The sequence below is a fragment of the Taudactylus pleione genome, unplaced genomic scaffold (assembly GCF_031769625.1).
Source record: "Taudactylus pleione unplaced genomic scaffold, aTauple2 ptg000116l, whole genome shotgun sequence".
Taxonomy (NCBI): Eukaryota; Metazoa; Chordata; class Amphibia; order Anura; family Myobatrachidae; genus Taudactylus; species Taudactylus pleione.
This window is the reverse complement of record NW_028284518.1, coordinates 1901415-1926463: the sequence shown is the minus strand read 5'-3', so window position 1 is coordinate 1926463 and position 25049 is coordinate 1901415. Positions and strand designations below refer to the sequence as shown.

At 49.4% G+C, this 25049-nt stretch overlaps 1 protein-coding gene across 1 annotated transcript in view; it reads right to left on the bottom strand.

The window, feature by feature from the left end:
• The window catches only part of RANBP9 (RAN binding protein 9), a 92877-nt gene extending 76139 nt beyond the window's left edge, over positions 1 to 16738 (bottom strand). The window contains exon 1 of the mRNA XM_088471639.1: positions 16503 to 16738. Coding sequence (XP_088327765.1) covers positions 16503 to 16650 — 148 coding nt within the window. The 5' untranslated portion in view covers positions 16651 to 16738. The remainder of the gene's footprint in view (positions 1 to 16502) is intronic.
• Positions 16739 to 25049: the final 8311 nt, after the last annotated feature.

The window sequence follows — 25049 nt, the reverse complement described above, 5'->3', positions numbered from 1 at the left end:
AGTCCCAAGTACAGACAAGCCCCACTGTTCTCTCAAAAATGTTGACACTCTCTTACTGGTTACTGTGTAATAAGGACTGAAACAATGTACCTATGAATTATCTCTCTAGCACATATAATAAGATGCAGATTGGTCAATGCTATCCTGAATCTCTTAGGAAATATTTACTAAATACTCAATATGTTTACAAATGAAATGACAAACAAGCACTGAATAAAATAAGATCACATTAGTTAACTAATATCAGTGTCCCACCAGTAGAGGAGTGAAGGCAGTGCGGTTCAATGGCCAAACTCCATAAGGAGAGTTTATACCCTTGGTATGTTCGAGCGGTAGGCTCTCATTACACTTAACACCATGTTTTTTTGCTAAAGGTGCGATATGCCAGGATGTTTCTGTAAACACAGTGATTGCAAAATTAGCGCTATAGCGCGTTTTTACGCTCCACAGGCAGCGTGGAACTCATTTTAAAAATTATCGGGTCCTGCAGGATGCTTCACCAGGTAACTGCACCTCCGCAGGGGAAAGGGAGCGGACATATTCTCGATTTAAGTCACAGACTGTCCCCTGTCCTAATATGTTTAATGTCCTTTTTTCTACTAGGAGTGAGGACTGTTATACAGTATACTGCATAAGCCAAAATTGCGAAATACACAGCAATTTTGCTATTATTTTATGTCCTGCATAGGAGTTTAGGAAAGACATCCAAATAATTGGGACTTTATATGTGCAGGTGTTGTTCACACATTGTGCTTAAATGTCACTTTTGAGGCACGTTCAGTCTTCTGTAGGTTGCAAAAGTGCAACAGTATAACATGTATATTGCATGCTAACAACATATCACAGAAGTGATGATTTTTTTTGTGCATAAAGAATATTTTTACCCCTTCCGGAAATGTCAATTTTTAATTTTTTTTAATATTGAACAATGATTGGTTCACATCTTTTCATATGATAGGCTATATTCTTTTTATTATGTTTAGGGCCCTTTTTGGATCAATTTATTTACTGATAACCACAATGGTGACTACTTAACTAAGTTATTTTAAATATTTAATGTGATAACAAGAAGAGTGCCCCCACAAAGGAATCAACATCTTTTTCTCTGCATTCTGTAGAGAATCACCCATCTTTCACCCCACAGGACACATCAGATCCCCACACACAAACGCCTCGCCCTGCAGAGATCCTTAACACTACAGCCAACCCCACAGAGACCCCTCTACTCCCACTACAGCACATACAATCTGTATTCCCTACACAATTACACGCACACACATACACACTAGGGTTCATTTTTGGTGGGAGCCAATTAACACAGTGGCGGCCCGACTATTAATCATAGTACGTGGCCATGTAGAGCACCAGACACCCTGAAAAGCGCAGAGTATAAAATCCCTCCCACCCGTCTCACCTCCAACTCAACCTGAAGTAAGGGTAGAGGAGGGTGGAGGGAGGCACACAAATCTGGTCCAAATCCAGCTGTAATCTGGTCTGTACGTCCCTGCATACAAATTACGTTATGGCACAGATACCACAGACATAACACATTATTAGTCACACACACTACATGCATTTTGCATTCACCCTGATGATGAGTTTCTATTACCACAGCAATACTTACCCTTTTATTCCATTTTTATTGTGGTGTTGCACTACAAACACCCTTAGATGCAATAATTTGTCCTGTTAAGTTTAGGTTTTCACACCAAAAGAAATGGACTTGTTAAAAAAAACTATATACAGTAAGTGGCTAAAATTACTGCGTCCTTTAATATTCACTTGGCGGCCTTATAAAGTCTATGCTCATCAGGGAAGTCTCTATAATGGGTGCAGGGTGTGCAGGGAACACGGGACCCTGGGTCCAGGGGGGCCCTGCACCGCACACCCATAATATTACTTACCTCTCCGGAGTCCCACGTCGGCGCTGGCGTCCAGCGTTGTAAAATGGCAGCGGCAGCCATTTTCCCGTCGTTTGCGCATGCGCTATACAGGGAAAATGGCCGTCGGGGCCATTTTCCTGGTGATCTCTGCATGCACTATAGACTCTGGGCACACTCTAGTGCCCAGAGTCTATAACTCCGGCGCTGGCTGCGCACAGCTCAGTGCGCTGCCGGGCGAAGAGGACGGGGCCCGTGTCAGAGACTGCACAGGGGCCACCACCTCTATAGCAATGCCGCTGATGCTCATTTCATACGTTTTATTGATACGGCCATGGTATCTGGGAAGATCCCAATGGGATGTTGGAAGGGCTACCCCAGATTATGGGGAATTTACCTGTGAAGGAAGCAAAAAAATATGAGATATGGTAAGAACTTACCCTTGTTATCTCTATTTCTACGAAGTCCATAGGGTTCCACAGGATACCTTGGGGTATAGGTGATGACGTCAGTCATCGGGCACCATAGAGTTAAGCTGTCAGCCTCCCAGGATGCACCAGGGTCCCCCTCCTATACCCCGCCCCCGAGCCAAGGCACCTCAGTTAGTTACCAAGCCATAGGCCGGAGGAGGAGAAGGAAGAGAGAAAAAAAGATCTGGACACACACAAGAATCACATTCTCACCAGAGGGAGACGGAAAAACCGGTGACCAGAGCAAAGCCCATCTGCAGAACAGGTGCGACAGGGCGGGAGTCCTGTGGAACCCTATGGACTTCGTAGAAATAGAGATAACAAGGGTAAGTTCTTACCATATCTCATATTTTCTACTTCAGGGTCCATAGGGTATCCACAGGATACCTTGGGGATGTCTCAAAGCAGTATCCTTTAAGGGTGGGGACGCTCCTGTGCAGAAAGGAAAATCCACCGCCCGAAGGAAGCATCCTGAGAGGCGAAGGTGTCAAACCTGTAATACCTCACGAAGGTATGGACAGAGGACCACGTAGCAGCCTTGCAGATCTGGACTGCAGAGGCACCACGTCGAGCTGCCCACGAAGGACCCACAGACCTAGTGGAATGAGCCTTCACAGAAGGAGGAACCGGCAGGCCTTCATGAAGATAAGCTTCAGAAATAGCCATACGGATCCAGGCCGCCAAAGTTTGCTTTGAAGCAGGCCAACCCTTTTTACGGAAGCCATAGAGAACAAACAAGGCGTCCGACTTCCTAAACGAAGTGTGGTCAACATAAGTCCGTAAGGCCCGCACGACATCCAAAGAGGCCTCACCCACTGAAAGACCAGGTGAGTTACAGGCCGGAACAACGATTTCCTCGTTAACATGAAACTGGGAAACAACTTTGGGAAGAAACTCGGGCCGAGTGCGGAGCACTGCCCTGTTCCCATGAAAAACCAAGAAAGGGGGTTTACAAGAAAGAGCCCCTAAATCAGAAAGACGTCTGGCCGAAGCAATAGCCAGAAGGAAAACAGTCTTAGCTGTTAGCCATTTAAGATCCACTGAGCCCAGTGGTTCACACGGCGGTCCCTGGAGAGCCCTCAGGACCACAGCCAAATCCCAAGGCGCCACAGGTGGAACAAAGGGCGGCTGAATGCGGAGAACACCCTGCATAAAGGTGCGCACATCCGGGATTGTAGCAATCCTACGGTGAAACCAGACAGACAGGGCCGAAACCTGTACCTTCAAATAAGCAAGGCGAGGCCCATGATCTAGTCCCGCTTGTAGGAAGGCGAGTATCCGAGACAGACGAAATTCCCGCGGCGCATAACCTCTCGGTCGACACCACTGGAAGAACGTATGCCACACGCGATGGTATATCCTCGCGGAAGACGGCTTCAGAGCTCGTAACATGGTACGCACCACAGAGCTGGAAAACCCCCTGGACCTCAGCATGGCGGGAGCCAATTAACAGACAACAGCCACGCCGTCAAAGACAGCAGAGTCAGGTCCGGGTGAAGACAAGGACCCTGTGACAGAATGTCCGGTCATAGCGGCAACCGCAGAGGACTGTCCACGGACAGACCCTGAAGGTCTGAGAACCAGTGCCGTCTGGGCCACGCGGGAGCTATCAACAGGAGCGTCCCTCCTTCCTGTTTGAATTTCCGGATTACCCATGGAAGAAGGGAGACCGGAGGGAACAGGTATGTGAACCGGAACGTCCACCGGACGGACAGAGCATCCACCAGAGACGCCCCTTCGTCTCTTGTGCGAGACCCGTACACTGGCAACTTGTTGTTGTGCCGGGACGCCATGAGGTCGATCTCTGGAAGACCCCATCTGTCCACCAGCAGTTGAAAAACGTCCGGGTGCAGGGACCATTCCCCCGGATGAACGTCCTGGCGACTTAGAAAGTCCGCCTCCCAATTTAGCACTCCCGGGATGAAGACCGCTGATATGGCCGGAAGATTGCGCTCCGCCCATACCAGGATCCGAGAGACCTCCACGAGAGCCGCCCGACTTCGGGTTCCTCCTTGCCTGTTTATGTAGGCCACGGTGGTAGCGTTGTCCGACTGGACCTGTACCAGACGACCCTGGAGAACCCGATGTGCCTGCTGGAGAGCATTGAAGACCGCCCGGAGTTCCAAGATATTGATTGGAAGCTCCGCTTCTGTCGGCGTCCACCTGCCCTGGAACAAGTGTGGACCCGAAACTGCTCCCTAGCCCCGAAGACTGGCGTCCGTTGTCAACAGGACCCAATTTGGAACCCAGAACGGACTTCCCTTGCTGAGATGGGTCGTCTGTAACCACCAGGCAAGGGACAGGCGAACCTCAGGCGAACCTCCGGGGTGTCTGGGACTTCAGAGACTGAGGCAGCCCGTTCCACTTGGACAGGATCAGGTGCTGCAGAGGTCTGGAGTGAAACTGGGCATATTCCACCATGTCGAACACCGACACCATGGAGCCCAGTAACCTCATCGCCGAGTGTAGAGACACCCGGCGGCTGTGCAGACAACTGCGCACCCTCGACTGTAAAGCAGAGATCTTTTCCCCCGTCATGAAGATCCTTTGCTGTTCCGAGTCCAATAAGGCTCCGAGGTGCAGAATCCGCCGAGACGGGATTAGAGTGGACTTCTGCCAGTTGATTAGCCAGCCGTGCCGTTGCAGTAGCGCAATGGTCAGGTCCAAGTGGTGTAGAAGGAGCTCTGGAGATCCTGCCACCAATAAAAGGTCGTCCAAGTACGGCAACATGCGGACTCCCTGCAGCCGCAGAGAAGCCGCCATGACCGCCATCACCTTGGTGAACACACGTGGTGCTATCGCCAGGCAAAAAGGTAACGCCCGAAACTGGAAGTGGTCGCTGCGGATTGCAAACCTGAGGAACTGTTGATGGCGCAAAAGAATAGGGACATGCAGGTAAGCGTCCTGTATGTCCAATGACACCATGTAGTCCCCAGGTTCCAGCGCCAGAATGATGGACCGTAGGGTCTCCATCCGAAACTTCGGTACCCGCAAAGACTTGTTGAGAGCTTTGAGGTTGAGAATCGGACGATACGACCCATTGGGTTTCTGTACCAAAAAAAGATTTGAATAGAAACCCAGGCCCCTCTGGGAGAATGGAACAGGCACTATAACTCCAGCCTGGAGCATAGTGTGCAATACCTTCCACAGCTCCGTAGCCTTGTTCCGGTCTGATGGTAGACCCGTGGTGAAGAATCGAGCCGGGGGTCTGTGCCGGAAAGAGAGGGCGTACCCGTGGGAGACCACCTCGAGAACCCAAGTGTCTGTCGTAGTGACCGACCAACACCTGGGCGAACTGCAGCAGGCGGCCTCCCACTTTGGGATCCCCCAAAGGGAGGCCCAGACCGTCAGGCCGCAGGCTTGTCATCTGGCTTAGGGGCCGGACGTCTGGTACTCCATGCCTGCTTCCGGGGCTTGGCCAATTTCTTAGGGCCAGCCTGTCGAGGAAAAGACTGTGGTTTGGGCCTGTCCTGGGCCCTATAAGACCGAAAGGACGATGGTCCAGAACCAGAAGGAGCAGCGGCCGACGGGAGACAAGCCGATTTGGCTGCCGCCAGTGTGGCCACAATCTTGTCCAGATCCGGACCGAAGAGAACTTCTCCGGTAAATGGCAACACCTCCAAACCCTTTTTGGAATCTGCGTCCGCCTTCCAGGATCGCAGACACAAGGTGCGACGAGCAGCCACCGCTGCTGAGGAAATTCTAGACACCAGAGTACTAATGTCTAAGGCCGCCTCGTTGATATAAGTGGCCGAATCACGGAGATTACCAATCAACTCCGCCTGATCGGCCGGACAGTCGGAATCAAAGGACGCCTCCAATGAATCCGCCCAGCGCTCCATCGCTCTGGCAACCCAGCAAATGGCCATAGCCGGTCGCGCTGCCCCCCGCAAGGGAATAAGTGGACTTCAGGCAGATCTCCACCTTGCGGTCCGTAGCATCCTTAAGGGAGGACATGGATGGCATCGGCAATGTGGCACTACGGACAAGACGGGTCACGTGAGAATCCACCTGTGGAGGGGATTCCCACTTTGCAAAATAATTATCCGCGAACGGATAAGCCACTGCCAGGCGCCTCTGCGGCTGGTATCTTTTGCCAGGCTGTTTCCATGCCTCCTCTAAATGGTCCACTAACTGACCCGAAAGAGGAAGACTGTGGCATCGCCCTTCACATCTTTAAAAAAGGCATACTTGGATTTAGCCGCTGGGGGAACTTCGTCCTCAATCACCAAGGCTGTGCGGACTGCCCGAATAAGTCCAGGAATATATACCTTGGACTTAGCGTCAGCGTCCTTAGTATGGAGAGGTTCCTGATCGTAAGGATCCAGAATCTCCCCATCATCAGACGTCCCCTCGTCATCCTCATAAGGAGCCGACAGAGACGCCACCGGCCGTTTATGTGGCCGCATCACAGACTCCCCTTGCAACACATCCCACAAGTGCTGTACAGAACTCGTCAGGGAGTTAACCCACGCCGGCTCCTGAGAAACCGGGAGCGGGGAAATAGGGAGACTGCGGGGTACCACCAATTGTCGTGGGAAACCCTGCATGGGTGATGACACCACTGACTGCTGGGACAAACCCATCTGCGTAAACGCGGGCTGCGGAGCTAACTGGCCCACTAAGGTTGTAAGCGCCTGAGCGAAACAAGCCCAGGGCGGCTCCTGTACCGGTGCTGTAAACGTAATAGGCAGCGCCAGAGACAAACACTGCCGGCAGAGGCCCTCCGCGCTACCATCCCCCTCCGCTAACGGTACTTTACACGTAGCACACTGTAGTCGGAGAGGAAAATCACTTTCAGACATGATGGCACCAAGTATGTGACCCCTCTCACCAATTATATATTAAATAGGCGAGAGACCACCCTGCAGCACCGCACCGCAAGGGCTTAGCAGAAAGGACAGGGACAGTAATAAAGCTGACAGTTAGAAGAAAAGTTACAGGCAGCAGCGCTAGCACAGTCACATACAATGCAAAGAAAAATCAATTCCTGCACTAACAGCGCTGATCACTCAACTACGCACAGGGCCTGGTAGGACACAGCGCAGCATACACAGACCTGACCCAAATCGGAGGAGAGGTATGCGGGGGGACCCAGACCACGATGCTTCCGTCCAGCGCTTCCAGCAGCGTTCACCATGCGTTGGAAAGATGGCCGCCGAGGAGCAGAGAGGAGGCTGGCCTGGGGGAGGAGCGCTGCTACAGGACCAGTCGGCAGTGTGCAGAGAGGGCTGTGTGCAGCGGGGGAGGCGCCGGCTGTGAGACAGGGAAGGAACGCTCCCCTGGCATGCATTTAACCCCCGGGACGCCGCAGCGCTACCGCTCTGCTGCGGTCCGCTGTCCCAGGGGGTAGTGGAAGCGCAGGTTCAATACCTGGCTCCACGCTGCAGCCAGTCCCCAGGGAGCCCCCTGCCTGGGGACTCTGGACCATGTGACAGCGGGGACCCACCGCGGGACCCCGCTGCTTACCTGCTGTCCCCCTTGAATCCGGCCATGGTCCGGAACATCTGGGGTCACCGCTAGCTGTGACCCCAGATGCTCACCAGCATCCCCGGATCGGTACCGGCGTTCTGGTACCGGCGGGGGTGTAGGGAAGACAGCATGGACGTCAGGACTGACTGTCCATGCTGATCATCCAGATGTGCAGCCACAGCTGCATGAAGAAAAAGCTTCAGGGGCTCTTCTAGCCCCCACTCCAACAGGTGCACCCGACTCCGGCCGGGCACCAAACTAAACTGAGGTGCCTTGGCTCGGGGGCGGGGTATAGGAGGGGGACCCTAGTGCATCCTGGGAGGCTGAAAGCTTAACTCTATGGTGCCCGATGACTGACGTCACACCTATACTCCAAGGTATCCTGTGGATACCCTATGGACCCTGAAGTAGAAAGTTTCTTTGAAAAAAAAAAAAAAAGGGTAATACATTGAAACCTCAGATATACCTACAGGTATGTAGCACTGTCATGGATTTGAAGGCAGTGTTGTAAAATCTGAATATGATTTGTATGCTTTTAAAAATGTACTAATATTTTGTAAGATCCCTGTCCATAGTTTCTTTGCTTCAGATTATTCCATTACCATGGTGTTTAGTAACTAACTTTCCATAGTGTGCAGTATGTGTAGGGCATGTGGGGTGGTGTCATGGCATATGGGAAGCTCAGAAGTATAAATTGTGATGAGACCCAGAAACTGTGGCGTAGGACCCCACTTTTTTAAAGTGAGGCGTCCATGGGACCCACATTTTTTTCGCTTAGCGCGATCACTGCACAGACATCTATTTTACTATATAAAATAAGGTTACTATAAAATACTTCCAGTTGTTTGCATAAGGTACATAAGGCATCTTTGGGTGGTCAGCAAGTGCTGAATGGGCAAAAAGAGCTACAACAAAGTCTGGTATATTCACAAATAACTTATCTTATTTTGTGTTGTATTAGGACCTGTGCTTCAGCAAACACTAAAATGTTAAAACACACATGTGTATACATTTGTATAGTTGTGTATAGTCATGTGAAAAATAAAGTACACACTCTCTAATCTGTGCTTTTACAAATCTGAGCTTTCAAAAATAATTAACAACCATCTGGTCTTCAATAAAATTTGATTAACTTCATCTTTAAAAAAAATATTTAAACATTTTATTGTGACTTCTATCAAAACAAACAAGAAAACAATCAAATATTCACAATAAAGTATGTACACCCTTACTTACTGCTTCCATACCAATAAAAAGGGGAATTTGGTAATCTAGGGAGCTAAAACTTTAATTACAAAGATGTTATGCAAGTAAGCTTTCACATCTAATCTTCATCCTCATCGCTCCTATGCTGTCTCTCAGGTGTGCGGTCAGCTTTCTTACAATAAATATAATTATTATTAACCTTTATATAATGCCATTGGGATGTAGTTTAGAACAGGGCTCTACAAATTTTTCTTAAATCTAGTAGCCAGCTTAAAAATATAGGAGCCAGACCATCGTCCCAAACTTGGGGTGGCCCACCTGTTTGCCTTTTAGGGACCTGGGCCTAACGCCCACATTACTCTCACCTATTTTGGGGGGCAGATACCTTATATCGGGCCTAATGCCCCCTATATAGCCCGAGCCAGTCTATATTCACACGGGCCTAGTGCCCGACAACCCTGGTGGTCTAGGGAGAGGTTAATAGTAGACCTCACAGAGGGCCTACCTGCTACAGTGGAAGAGACTGTGGGGGGGGGGGCTTCGTTAGCCCTTTCATTTCCCACCCCCGCAGTCCTCTCTGGTCCTTCTTCTTTCAGCCGGCACCTCCTGTCTTCTCTATTGTTCACGGTGTCTTCTGGCCTCTTCCGCGGCCACCGGAATGCTTCTCTCTTCTTCGAGAGGTCTTGTCTCCTCCCCCTCCGCACTGCTCTTTCCTGCTCAGCAGCATCTAATACAAGACACCGTGAGTGGGCGGGGCTATTACGCGGCGAGACGAGATTGGCTCATCGCTACTGCCTCCTATTGGCTGCTGAACCTCTGTATTAAGGCTACCGGGCGAAGGGCTACAGTAAGTCCACACCCAGAGCCAAGTCCTGCCCACCACAACTTTACCGCTGGTGCTGGTGTAAGGGCCAGGCAGTCCCTTCACCAGGTACCAGCCGCTTCTGCTTACCCGGCGCTGGGTGCAGAAACAGCATCCCACCACAGGGGACATAACTCCTTTGCCTGCCCCTGCAGCTGTGCCGATGCTGGGATCAGCCACTTGATCCCAGCACGGCTTTCCACATTCGCAATGGGGATGCTAAGTAATTCTGTGTTCCCTGGTTTAGAAACTCAGAATGCCTGCGCCGGAACCCCAAGCCATTATGGCACCACTAGAGTCCTTCACAAGGCAATCAGTCAGGGCTGTAGAGTTCTTAGGTTGCTGCTACATGTTCAATCATCAGTTTCTCAAAAACACAGTGAAGGTTGATTGAATGGAGCACATCAGCTGCTTGGTAGTCCATCTTCTGTTTTTTTTTTGCCCATTAAAGTCACAAACTTAAATTGCCAGGTGTGATTAGCAATTACGTTTAAAGCATGTTAAAAAACTCTGACTTGCCGGTCCCAACCATTTTTGGGTTGGAATCGGTGAGTCAGGGAAACCCAACATGTTGAGTTCTCCGATCCCCGAGCCAGCCATTGGCAGAACTGGGAATTGCGGCAATCAGTTGCAGGTGATTTTTTTTTTGGTTAGTGTCAGCTAAGATTTCTTATTTATTCATGAAATACAAACATTGTGACAAATATGTAGTACATGTATGGTAGCTATAAAAGAGGAATTGAATCTTCAGATAAGAGTGTTTTTCATCAGAGCACAATCTACTAAATTACATTTAGAAAATGCCCATGTATTCACCACATCGTCTGACATCTCGCTCATCATTAACCCCTTCGCTGATGAGAGTTCTCAACCACTGTGCTGAAACCATTTTCTGATAACAGTGCTCGTCCCATTCCAACAACATCATTGGTGCGATTTTTTCCATCAAAGCGATGCAAATAGGATGCACACGCAGCTTATGCTTATTAAAATGATATGTAACATGCCTATAATCTGTGTGCAACTGCGGTTGTGTGTGCATGCAAAATGCTACGTTACAGTGTCACAGCTGCTGACACTGTCATGTTACACATATTTGTGTAACGCGATATGCAGCACATGGTAGATGTATGTGGACACATTTGTATGGAATATATCTAATATCCTTAGAGCAGGGTAATATTGTCTGGTGATGACCAGACAATAGCTACTAGTGGGTCACATAATGGGCACCCACAAAGTAGCCAGTGTCATTATAGGGGGAGTGTGCCCTCGACCGCATATACAAAAAAACATAAGTTTTCTGTAACGCAGTACGGTGAACATAAGTGATCACCAGACAATAAGTACCCATCATTTGAAAGAGGGGGTTTCCTTCTTTCTAAAATGTGTGCCCCTGATTTTATGGATGTCAGGGTGGGGGGGGAGAACGCCATGATTTTTCCATAGTGCAGGGAGATTTGCCTCAATAATCTCTATGGAGACACACAGTTTGAAAGAGGGACTTCCCTCTCTCGAACAAAGGTGTCCCCATCTCTCTATGTGCCAGTGTTGGGGAAATGGAGGGACTTAAAAGTCCCTCCCACCATCTTTGGCAAGATTTTAAAGTTTAAAACAAAATGTGATGTCTGCTGTTGACATCACAGCTCTGGGACCGGACCCACTGATTCTCACGACTGCCCACCAATACTTTGTGTCAGTGGGGAGAAGGAAAGTAAGCGGGGGGACGAGTGCATAAGACTCTAGCAGATCTGTAGTAGCTTACTTAGGACTCAAGTATGAAACATTTTTTTTTCCTTAAATTCACACTGAACTTTGGCAGATTTTACACTTCAGAATAATTGCATGTATTTTAATATATATTGCTACTTTTTCTGACCAATGCCCATGTCACTGTCAATTCTGAATAAGCAAGGGGGAGAGCCAGAGGTAGAATAGTTGCCACTCTCCTTTTCACTGTGCTGTGCGTGAGGGTTTTCAGTATCCTAAATTAGCCATGTAATGTCATTGTCGACTGACCTCCAGGAAACCTTTTATGAACCCACATAGGGTCATGATCTATAAGCTGTGATTCACTGTTGTAGCAGACCATCCACAAGCACAGTGTAATGCAAATACCTAATGACATTTTATTTGTTTTTAACAAAAGTAAACTCTTATGTCAAATGCTTTTGACATGCATTTTTATTGCAGCGAAAAAGACCCTAGTCATCTGAGGTAAATACAACAAAATAGAAAAAAGTTGTATAATGTAAAATATGAGCCCTAAAGTCCTACAGGAACCTTCTGTTTTGTCATTTTATTAGTAGGGCCATAATTGACCATTAGATCAAAGATATACACCGGCTGATGTAGAGTTAGATGTAAGGATATTTTTTGTCAAAAATTACACGTTTTTGTCATGCAAACAAGAACAAAATCCCACGCATCCATCCATATGTAGATCTGGTTGCATTTTGCTCTTACTGCTCCTTTCTTTTAGAGATGAAGAATAAGGGAGGGTACTCGCATGCAAGCGTAGGCCGATTACATCTAGGGTGCCCCATAAGACCACAACAAAGGCGCTTATGTAATTTTAGAAGTCATAACTTATGGGTGATTGACCCCCTGATTTAAAATACACACCAATGATGATTAAAAATATCAGCCGCTTCTGATTGGCCGAGTGCATCTTGATCCCTCCCACATACTATATTGTTAGTGTGGCAGCTGCAGTCAACCTAGCTGCAGTCACACTAATTACTGCAGGAAAGTAGTTTTCCATTTCAGGGAAGACAAAGGATATTTTTTATTTACCTTAATTAGTACTTTTTTGTATTTCCATCTGTAGTTAATTGACTTTACATGGTAATTTTGAGTACGTAATACTTCATTAAAGTATTATATTGTGTACAAATAAGGTGCTGAAACTTTGGCTACTAACAATGGCAAGCAACATCTCCTGATATAAACCAAGCACATTTACTTCCATTTGCTCCTGGTCCCTGGTATAAACCCAGACCACGGCCCTCAATCAGAGCCGTACGCTCTGAGCAGAGCGCACACTCTGAATGAGGGCCGGGCTCCATTTTCATGGAGCGTCCTCCTGGACGCTCGTATAGCTGTGGGTCACCACCCACAGGCTATACGAGCGTGCATTGTGATGGTCGCGATGGTCGAGACCATCGAATTTGCGAGCCGGAGCCTGCGGTTGAGGTTTTCAACCGCAAGCTCCGGAGTGATTTTGGCTCTATCAGAGCCAAAATCACTCCCACTGACATCACTAGTGATGTCAGTGGGCCGGCTTCTGACGGGAGGCGTTCCCTTAGGAACGCCCCCGTCAGGGAGGCACGCCCCCGGCACGCCCACCAAAGGGGGCGTGCTGTCAATCAACATTGACAGCACGCCCCCTTTGATCGGACACAACGAGCGAAGGACTTTCCTTCGCTCGTCGCGTCTGGCGCATGCGCACGACGGAGCTCCCTCCGTCGTGCGCATGCTCAGTCCATAACATCGACCCACTTGCGAGCGGACAGCCGCTCGCGAGTGGGTCTGAATCAGGCCCCATATTCCCACCCTTGGAAAGCTGGGCATACCTTGAAATGTATCTAACTCTACAAGGCACACAAAATGCATTTTTGGGGGCTTTATTTTACATCTGCATTTTAGTGCAAAATGCGTCCGAGCCTCACAGTGTAAATTCATTAAATCCAACACCAATTGCCTAAAAGGTATGCAGTCGGGAAGCCGGCGAACCTAATCCCGACAGCCGGCTTTCCGACTGCTTAACCCCGGCGAGGATTAAATGACAGGCATCTAAATCTAGACGCCTGTCATTTTACCAACACCGGGAGACCGGCGCCCGGCATCCCGATCGAAGGGATGCCGGCCGCGGATAGCCGCGGGGGCGGGGTAGAGGGTTAGGTTAAGAGCTCCCCGGGGGGACTTAGGGTTAGCCACCCCCCGGGAGGTTAGGTTTAGGCTAGGGGAAGGGGGGGTTAGGGTTAGCCAACCCCGGGGGGTACTTAGGGTTAGGCACCCCCCTGGGGGACTTAGGTTTAGATGGCGGGGAAGGGGGGGGTTAGGGTTAGGCACTGGGGGGAAGGTTAGGGTTAGGGGAGGGAATTAGGTTAGTCAATACTTACCTTAGGGACGATCGGGATTTTCGGGCAGCCGGGTAAATCATACAGATTCCGCCTAAAAGAACATCAGTTACAAAGATACCTGGATTTGGACTTTATTATTATTCCATCCTCTTCGATGCCTTAATGATAAATTATAATTTAACAACCCCCCCCCGACAAATAATATCAAATTTCAAAAAATTTCTCTTCTAGACAAAATCATTCTAAAATATTACAACTGTTAAGCTTGTACTGGTATATCATTTGTTTGTTTTTCTAGAAACTACGGGCCTAATTCAGAGATGTGTTTACGCAGCTGAGCGATCATCGTGATCTGTGAATACATCTGAGTCACACTGCGCATATGCCAAGTTTCATTCTCATGTCGTTCGCAGTCAGCATTTATTCGCCTAGTGATAGAGAAGAAAAGTTACAGGCAGCGCTAGCACAGTCACATACAATGCAGAGAAATAACAATTCCTCCACTAACAGCGCTGATCACTCAACTACACAGACACAGGGCCTGGTAGGACACAGCGCTGCATACACAGACCTGTGCCAAAGCGGAGGAGAGGTATGCGGGGGGACCCAGACCACGATGCTTCCTTCCAGACTTCCAGCAGCGTTCACCATGCGTTGCAGAGAAGATGGCCGCCGAGGAGACAATTTGTGGGCAGCTGCCCCCTGGTGGCAACTAAAATGCAGGCGTGTCGCGACTGTTTTCAGGGTGTGTCTCAGCCTGCGATTGCGATCTAGCAAGCAGTAAAAATGGCTCCATTGTCTGAGCTCCCACGGCCATTCTGCACAACCATGGGTTACTCAAGAGTCCGATAATCGACTGATCTGTGACAGATGATGCGTCTTTCTACATAGTCGTTTGGATTTACAAAGTCGTCAGTGGACGTCTTAATAAAAATCCTAGCATCTGCGACATTTGCTAATTTTTAAACAGCCGCTGCATACAAATTTGCAACAGAAGTGTCATTAGCGTCCATGTCTGATACAAGCCCTATGAGAGAGTGGGATTGACACCCCCTTCTCCGGTAATACGACACTGCCACATATCTGGAAAGTCCACTGACTACCCTCTGATTAGCACTATTTCCTTAATGACAGACCCTGGACGTAGACATTCTGTTACCATTACAGTAATAATATTGTAGTTGTCATACCAGCAGTAAACAGAGTGCAAAATAATTTGACTCCTGTCTACAAATGCACACGCAAACACAACCAAACACTGATGAAAAGAATTTACATTTTCGGCTTCATCCACACATTCAGTTGTTTAATGGCGCATCTGTGTGCACTTACTGTGATACGCTTCTAACAAATCTAAAGATGCAGCACCATTTTGTTTTTGCCAGTTAACATTAGCCTATTGGCAGATAAGTACTACTACATTAATCTGCATTTTGCTGCAATTTTCCAATCAAGTTGATAACTATCATTGTCACAAAGCAATCAAGACCTTTGGGGAACACGATGTTCAACCTAACTCAGTCACAAATGGTTAAAACGGTATTAAAAACAATCAAGGTGTAATAGAACTAGAGATCAAACAAACATTTTAATTTGATTACCTTTTTAGTTTAGGTTAGTGACACAGCAAAACTGCATTAACATCAAGTCCATGTGATCTGCAGACAACTGAACATACAGCTATTCTTGGAGCAGTTTTGTGGTGTCTCTAGTCTAGAACATAGCATTAGCCCATGTGATCACACAATGAAAATTGTGTTTTGTGCAATTTGCTTTGGTAACAAAGCTGTCTGTGTGAAGTAGGCCTTAAAACTTAACAAATTCCCTTATCCTTCGTGAATACACTCAGCCACACAATAGAAAGCCCATAACCAAAGATAACATTTTAGTGTAGCTTTGCCATATACAAATAACACTTTTACTTCATACATTTGCACTGTTTGTATAATAAGGAGCTACTAAACACACACAAAACAACAAATTTCCTTATGACAAACGACAGATGTGATGAGGCCAGGAATAGGTATACATGTAATCCTGCCCCAGCTGTATAAAGCGAATTGTTATGTCCGAGGCCTATGAGGAGGTTTGGTAATGATGGGGATCAGTGAGTCACAGGGAGGTGAGCACTGCAGGAGTTAGGATGTCAAAAACAACCCATCCCCCTCCCTGCTGCTGTGAGACAGGGAGAGGGTCCCCTAAGAAATGCTCTGCCGGGTGAGGGGCAGCGGTGCTATTGTTATGTAAAGCTGATAACAGTATATACATGCATATATATATCTATAGATAGGTGCTGTGTATAGGTATACGTAATCCTGGTAAACACAGCCCCCCCTTATGTGCCAATCTGACTCTAGCACTCCTCCTTCCCGGCCCCTTACACCTCCTGTTAACCCTCCTACCCAAATCGCTGTTACCCGTATACCCCGAAACATTACCCCCCTCCCCCCCCGTCAAATATGTCCCCCAATCCTCCTTTCAGCCCCCCTCCTTTCAGCCATTTGGCTTCCCCCGACGCGATGCTGACCTTTGTAGTGGACTCGCAGGTTGCCGTGGGACAGGCCCAGGTAGCTGCACTTGTCCCGGGGACTCCAGGCTCGGGGTGGCGGGTCCCGGGGAAGGAGAAGACCCGGTGATCCCCCCACAACAGGGGCGAGCAGAGGTGGAGACGACATGAGACACAACAACACAAGAAGACACAACCACACGGGGGCCGAGCAAAGCAGCACACATAGCACACAGCACAGGAAGCAGGAGGAGCCGCCTACAGGACAGCACAGTGTGACACATATAGATGTGTACACACACTCATTATTACACTGCTGCTGTATGACACCACTCACATAGCAACGCACAGTGACCTCACATATATAGGCAGTTATATTGTGTCACATTACATGTATCTATATATCATATAGATACATATAAGTATGTGTGTATATATATATATTATATATATACTGTACTACTTATAAAACATATACACGTTATTGCGCTGCTGCTGTATGACACCACTCACACAGCAATGCACTGTGGGCCTGAATCAGAGATCTATGTTAACTGATGGTTAGCGTACATCTCCGATATGTACCGGACATGTTCAGACCTCCTTATGCGAGTCCGCTCACAGTGTCTTCCAGTCACAGCCTGATTCACAGTCTGCGGCGTTTGGGAGGCGGAACAGGGGCATTCCTGACCACCATTCTCGGAAACATGGGCATGTTTCCCCCGTTCTCAGGGAGCAACGAGGTCAGGGTCTGCGTAGGTGGACGCAGATTTCCTAGCCACGTAAGTGACTAGGCACCGGCCAGGCGAGGAAAGCTTCAGCTTGCGCAGCCAGGCCAAAGGGTCAACCATCACGATTGATGGTCGTGATGGTTGCAATGGTGATCCGAGGCAGCGTCTACGGATGCTGCACTCGGATCTCTCAGATGCAGCAAGGAGGTGTCTATTTCCCCTAGACACCTCCTACTGCCAGGGCTGCCATTAGAAATTGTGGGGCCCCCCTTCCCCCGCTACCGTTAAGTCTCATGAGTCAAGACTTACCTTATCGTCTTGAAAACTGCTCCTTCCCTCTGGCTTCTCCAGGTCTGGCTGGCGCTGCTACTCACACGCCGCAGCTCCTCTGACCTCCAGCAGCGTGGCATAATGTCATAACGTCTTGTGCGCCGTCTCCAAAGCAAAAAATATTAATGAACACGAGCAGAGGCAAGCGCAAGATTTTTTGAGGGGGGGGGTTTGTATATATATTTCACATATATATATATATATATATGTATAATATAGTGAGAGACACTACTGCAGGTGCAAATTGGCATAAGGATTCTTTTCCTGTCGACTTGTTACCAGGATCGGTTATACAAATTGGTCCGAATTGTTTACCCCTGATGGAGTCCTAACGGACGAAACGCGTAGGTTTTATCTTTGGAATTTACATTTTTGTTTGGACTTTCCTAAAGTAGTTCCAGCATTGAATTGAAAGCTCTGGTTCTTCAGTTGAAGACTTCATGTGAATTTCTTGTGCCCTCTAAGTGTTTTTTTGGTGTATTTGTATTTTTGTTCCCACTAACAGAGGTGCAATTTGAGGTGCTGCATCATTTTACTGCAAGATAAGGGCATTTTCTACTTCAGGGTCCATAAGGGGTCCACAGGGTTGACCTTGGGGTATAGGTTGGGAACCAAATCTGGGCACCACGCAGTTAAAGCTTTCAGCTCCCAGGATGCACTGGGTCCACTCTCCCTATAACCCCACCCCCAAACCAGAGGCACCTCAGCTTAAGTTGGTGCCCGGCTGGAGTCGGGTCACCATTATCGCAGGGGGGGCTGATTAGCAGCTCCTAAGCTTTATTTTAGTTTTATGAGTTCACAGTTTTTTATTTCTACTTTGGACTCTTCTGAGCGGCAGCGTCGGACTGTCCATAGGACGTCCAAGCTGCCGCTCCGTCACCCCGCCGGCGCTGACACGCCAGTACAGATCTGGGGATCTCAGCGGGACCCCAGAGTCTGTACTAGCCGGACTCTGTGGGCGCTCAGGACTGCTGCCGGATCGACGGGGAGCAGGTAAGGTCGCGAATCACTGCTTGCGGTGATCCGCGCTTTTAAAATGCAGTCCAATGCCTCCGGTCTCTGGGGACAGGCCGGAGGCGCTGGCAGTGGCGGCGGGCTCCCCCTCCATGGAGGCATACCCCGCATGTCCACTAGCCCACCAGGGACTTAACGATCGGCGCTGGGAGCCGGCGTCCCGGGGGTTAATAGCCGATCAGGGGAGGAAGTCTTCCCTGTTGTAGCGTCTCCTCTCCTCAGCTCAGTGCGCCCTTCAGTGTCTATAGTCTGGCGTTGCTGAGCTGCTTCCTCCACGGGCCACGCTTCCTCTGAGGTTTCCAGCGGCCATTTTATCTCTATGGTGCAGCAGAAATCTCTCAGGATGACAGTTGGTCCAGTCCCCCTGCGTACCTCACAATCAGGTCAGTGTACACAGCGCTATAGCCTTCCCAGACACTGAATCTGGGCAGTTGAATGTAGCGACTTTTTGCAGTATATTATGTCATGTTCATGTGTGTATATATATATATATATATATATATATATTTCTGCATTGTATGTGACTTATGCTAGTGCTGACTGTCTGCTTTTTCTCTCACCTGTCAGTGTATATCTATCCCTTTTCTTTACAATCTGCCCGGATACAGGTGTACCTAGGGTGGTTCTGAGACCTCACACATATATATATATATATATATATATATATATATATATATACTTACTTGTCAATATTTGTGAGGTTTTGTCACATACTGTTGTGTGCTGCACGTTGCCATATTTTAGATGGAACTGTGTGTTGTATACGCTGATAATGGGTACCTGCAGCTAATCTTAGCGTTAGTCAGTACCATTATAGCGTTGCTTGATTTTCCACGATGGCGTGTTAGTCAGATATGTCTGACTAGGGAATAGAGCACGATACTGCACCCATTCTTGCTATCCTGCCTCTCATGTGCTGCAGGTGTGAATGCGGAGGATTTAACTCGGAAAGGGTTATGTATGAGGGAATCCCCCTGGGGCAGTTTGTTTCTCGGTACACTGCCTCCCTGGTGGATCGCCTGGCGGCCCCCTTACTTGCAACCCACTTTGGGTTGTTTCAACATGCTACCCTTTCCTCTCAAGGTTTCTCGTAGTTCTTGCAATTACCCCTGTGACACAGACTACCGCTTCCTACCGGGGTTTTTAAAATTCCCTCAGGTAACAGTCTGTCATTTCCCTGGCAGGGACTACAGTACACAAAATGGCGTAATAAACGCCCTGTGGTTACTGCCCAGTTTGCACGGCTGTCCAACACAGATCGTCAGCCAAGGGTGCACTCGATGAGGTGTTGTACTCCTTCACACGAGGGGGTACCTAAAGCAAGTATTTCTACTTCAGGGTCCATAGGGTATCCACAGGATACCTTGGGGTATAGGTGATGACGTCAGGCATCGGGCACCATAGAGTTAAGTTTTCAGCCTCCCAGGATGCACTAGGGTCCCCCTCCTATACCCCGCCTCCGAGCCAAGGCATCCCAGTTTCGTTGGTGCCCGGCTCGGAGTCGGATGCACCTGTTTAGAGTTGGCCCAGGGTAGGCCTAAAGCACAGTCTTTTCCCTGGCAGGCTGGCCCCAAGAAATCGGCCAAGCCCCAGAAGCAGGCCTGGAGTACCAGATGTCTGGCCCCTAAGTCCGATGACAAACCTGCGGCCTGACGGTCCGGGCCTCCCTTTCGGGGATCCCAAAGTGGGAGGCCGCCTGCTACGGTTCGCCCAGTGTTGGTCGGTAACCACGACAGACAGTTGGGTTCACGAGGTGGTTTCTCACGGGTATGCCCTCTCCTTTCGGCACAGACCCCAATCCCGATTCTTCACCACGGGTCTTCCATCAGACCGGAACAAAGCCACGGAACTGCGGAAGGTTTTGCACACTATGCTCCTGGCTGGAGTTATAGTGCCTGTTCCTTTCTCCCAGAGGGGCTTGTTTTTGGTGCAGAAACCCAATGGGTCTTACCGTCTGATCCTCAACCTCAAAGCACTCAACAAGTCCTTGCGGGTGCCGAGGTTTTGGATGGAGACCCTACGGTCCATCATTCTGTCGCTGGAACCTGGGGATTACATGGTGTCGTTGGACATACAGGACGCTTACCTGCATGTCCCTATTCTTTCGAGCCATCAACAGTTCCTCGGGTTTGCAATCTGCAACGATCACTTCCAGTTCCGGGCGTTACCTTTTGGCCTGGCGACAGCACCACGTGTGTTCACCAAGGTTATGGCGGTCCTCATGTTAGGGAGTCCGCATGTTGCCGTACCTAGACGACCTTCTGTTGGTAGCAGGATCTCCGGAGCTCCTTCTACACCATTTGGATCTGACGATTGCAGTACTGCAACGGCACGGCTGGTTGATAAACTGGCAAAAGTCCACTCTGATCCCGTCTCAGAGGATTCTGCACCTCGGAGCCTTGTTGGACTCCAGTCAGCAGAGGATCTTTGTGATGGGGGAAAAGATTTCTGCCTTGCAGTTGAGGGTGCGCAGTTGTCTGCAGAGTCACCGTGTGTCTCTTCACTCAGCAATGAGGTTACTGGGCTCCATGGTGTCCGTATTCGACATGGTGGAATATGCCCAGTTTCACTCCAGACCTCTGCAGCAATTGATCCTGTCCAAATGGAATGGACTGCCTCAGAGTCTCAAATCCCAGACGATGGTGCTCACTCCGGAGGTTCGCCTGTCCCTTGCCTGGTGGTTGCAGACGACCCATCTCAACAAGGGTCGTCCGTTTTGGCTGGTGAACTGGGTCCTATTGACAACGGACGCCAGTCTTCTGGGCTGGGGAGCGGTCACGGGTCCACACTTGTTCCAGGGAAGATGGACTCAGGCGGAAAAGGAGCTTCCGATAAACATCTTGGAACTCTGCGCCGTTTTCAATGCTCTCCAGCAGGCCCATCGGGTTCTCCAGGGTCATCCCGTGCAGGTCCAGTCGGACTACGCCACCACCGTGGCCTACATAATTCGGCACGGAGGAACCCGAAGTCAGGCGGCACTCGTAGAGGTGTCCCGCATCCTGATCTGGGCGGAGCGCAATCTCCCGGCCATATCAGCGGTAATCATCCCGGGAGTCCTCAACTGGGAGGCCGACTTTCTCAGTCGCCAGGACGTTCATCCGGGGGAATGGTCTCTGCACCAGAACATCTTTCAACTTCTGGTGGACAGGTGGGGTCTTCCAGAGATCGACCTCATGGCGTCACAGCACAACAACAAGTTGCCGGTGTACGGGTCTCGCACAAGAGACGAAGGGGCGTCTCTGGTGGATGCTCTGTCCGTCCAGTGGACATTCCGGTTTGCTTATCTCTTTCCTCCGTTTTCCCTTCTTCCACGGGTAATCCGGAAATTCAAACAGGAAGGAGGGACGCTCCTGTTGATAGCTCCCGCGTGGCCCAGACGGCACTGGTTCTCAGACCTTCAGGGTCTCTCCGTGGACATTCCTCTGCGGTTGCTGCTACGACCGGACCTACTGTCACAGGGTCCTTGTCTTCACCCAGACCTGAGTCGGCTGTCTTTGACGGCGTGGCTGTTGAGACGGCCATGTTAAGGTCCAAGGGTTTTTCCAGCTCTGTAGTACGCACTATGCTGAGAGCTTGGAAACCGTCTTCTGCAAGAATATACCATCGTGTGTGGCATACGTTCTTCCAATGGTGTCGACCGAGAGGTTATGCACCTCGGGAGTTCCGTCTGTCTAGAGTGCTAGCCTTCCTACAGGCGGGACTAGACCATGGGCTTCGCCTTGTTTCTTTGAAGGTGCAGGTATCTGCCCTGTCTGTCTGGTTCCATCGTAGGATTGCTACAATCCCTGATGTGTGCACCTTTATGCAAGGTGTTCTTCGAATTCAGCCGCCATTTGTTCCACCGGTGACGCCTTGGAATTTAGCTGTGGTCCTGAGGGCTCTCCAGGGACCGCCGTTTGAACCACTGGGCTCAGTGGATCTTAAATGGCTGACAGCTAAAACAATTTTCCTTCTGGCCATCGCTTCGGCCAGACGTGTTTCTGATTTAGGGGCTCTCTCTTGTAGACCCCCTTTCTTGATTTTTCATGGGAACAGGGCGCACTCGTCCTGATTTTCTTCCCAAAGTTGTTTCCTTTTTTCATATCAACGAGGAAATCGTTGTGCCGGCTTTTAACTCACCTGACCTGTCAGTGGGTGAGGCCACTTTGGACGTTGTGCGGGCCTTAAGGATTTATGTTGACCGCACTTCTTTGTTTAGGAAGTCGGACACCTTGTTTGTCCTCTATGGCTTCCGTAAAAAGGGTTGGCCTGCTTCAAAGCAAACTTTGGCAGGTTGGATCCGTATGGCAATTTCAGAAGCTTATCTTCATGAAGGCCTGCCGGTTCCATCCTCTGTGAGGGCTCATTCCACTAGGTTGGTGGGTCCTTCATGGACAGCTCGACGTGGTGCCTCTGCAGTCCAGATCTGCAAAGCTGCCACGTGGTCCTCTGTCCATACCTTTGTGAGGTATTACGCGTTTGACACCTTTGCCTCTCAGGATGCTTCCTTCGGGCGGCGGATTCTCCTTTCAGCACAGGAGCATCCCCACCCTTGAAGGATACTGCTTTGGGACATCCCCAAGGTATCCTGTGGATACCCTATGGACCCTGAAGTAGAAAATATGAGATATGGTAAGAACTTACCTTTGTTATCTCTATTTCTACGAAGTCCATAGGGTTCCACAGGACTCCCTCCCTGTCGGACCTGTGCTGCAGATGGGCTTTGCTCTGGTCACCGTTTTTTCCGTCTCCCTCTGGTGAGAATGTGATTCTTGTGTGTGTCGAGATCTTTTTTCTCTCTCTTCCTTCTCCTCCGGCCTATGGCTTGGTACGTAACTGTGATGCCTTGGCTCGGGGGCGGGGTATAGGAGGGGGACCCTAGTGCATCCTGGGAGGCTGAAAACTTAACTCTATGGTGCCCGATGCCTGACGTCATCACCTATACCCCAAGGTGTCCTGTGGAACCCTATGGACTTCGTAGAAATAGAGATAACAAAGGTAAGTTCTTACCATATCTCATATTTTTTTATCCCTGCCTTGGTGCTGGTGGTCATGTCCATCCTGGTTATAGAGGATGTTGAACCTGCACCTAAAATCAAAACACCCTCAGTTTAAACAATTAAGTGTCTTCGGCTGTTTTCCCCTTCTCCGACCAGCGGGTGGATCACATGGCGGATGTCGGGCAATGGCCAGATAAGAGGTATCACAAGAGCGTTGGGCCTCATGTTTCCCATTCCCTGAGGGTCATTGCAAGTAACAGGAATCACCTCCTGTGGTGAATCCTCATGTTATTTGTCTGATTAAGAGCGCTACTACACCTTCCATCCTTGCCCGGACGGATTCTACGGAACTGTAAGTGGTCACTTTGCCTGAAATAAATATACACGTTTTCAGGGGCTGTTGCCCATCCAACCATGGCTATCGCAGGGGTGGCTAATGCTATTGAGTGCTGGGCCGCTGCATTTGTAGAGCTTTTTCCCTTAAAAAAAAAAAAACGTCTGGGGATCAGACGCATTTTGTCGCTCACATTTAAAAATGCAGTTTCATATGTTGGAGCACCAACATTGGATGCCGGTCTCCAACTCTTTAGGGTTTCGGCTGCGGCTGTATCCACCACCATACCCTATGGCTGCGCTCATGGGCGGCAGAGGTAGTCTCCATGATAGGCCTAAAAATTGACTATTTTGGGGAGATCTTGTTTGGGCCTGACCTTGACAAGATTGTAGCAACGCTGGCAGTTTCACTCGGCAAATTTCCGGCTTCAGCTACTCCCACTACGAGGCCTCGGACTACATCTGTTGAGTCTTTTTGTCCTCAGGGACAGCCTAAAGGCCAGTCTTTTCCTAGGCTGTCGGTCTCAACGAGGGCCGCCATACCCTGTCCCGAGCAGTCCTGGTCATCCAGTCGCTCTGCTTCTAAAACTGGAGGTCGAACCTTCAGCCTGACGCGACAGGTCTTCATCTGGGGGATCCCAGAGTGAGATTTCGATTTTCTCAGTTCGCCCAGTGCTGGTGTCAAGTCACCATGGACGTTTGGGTAAGAGGTGAAGTCTCTCACGGGTGCACCCTCTCATTGATCAGATGGCCTCCCCCACATAATTTGCTACACAGGCCTTTCTTCAGACCCGAACAAGGCCTTACAAGTCCAGAAAGCTGTACAGTCCTTGCGATAAGCAGGGGTAATTATGCCAGCCCCGCTATCTCAGTGAGGGACTGGTTATTCTACCTTTCTTTCTGACTATCCTCTATCTCAAATCCCTGAACCAATTCCTAAAGGTGCCTAGGTTCAGGAGGGAACATCTACGCTCCATCATCCAAGCTATGGATCCTGGGGACTTTATGGTATCGCTGGTTATTCAGGACATGTACCTACAGGTACCTATAGAGCCCTCTCATCAGCGATAGCTCAGGTTTGCTGTGCCACAGCAACTCTTCCAGTTTTCAGGTTCTGCCCTTTGGACTGTCCACAGCCCCACCGGGGTTTACCAGATTTATGACAGTCCACCTGTTCAGGG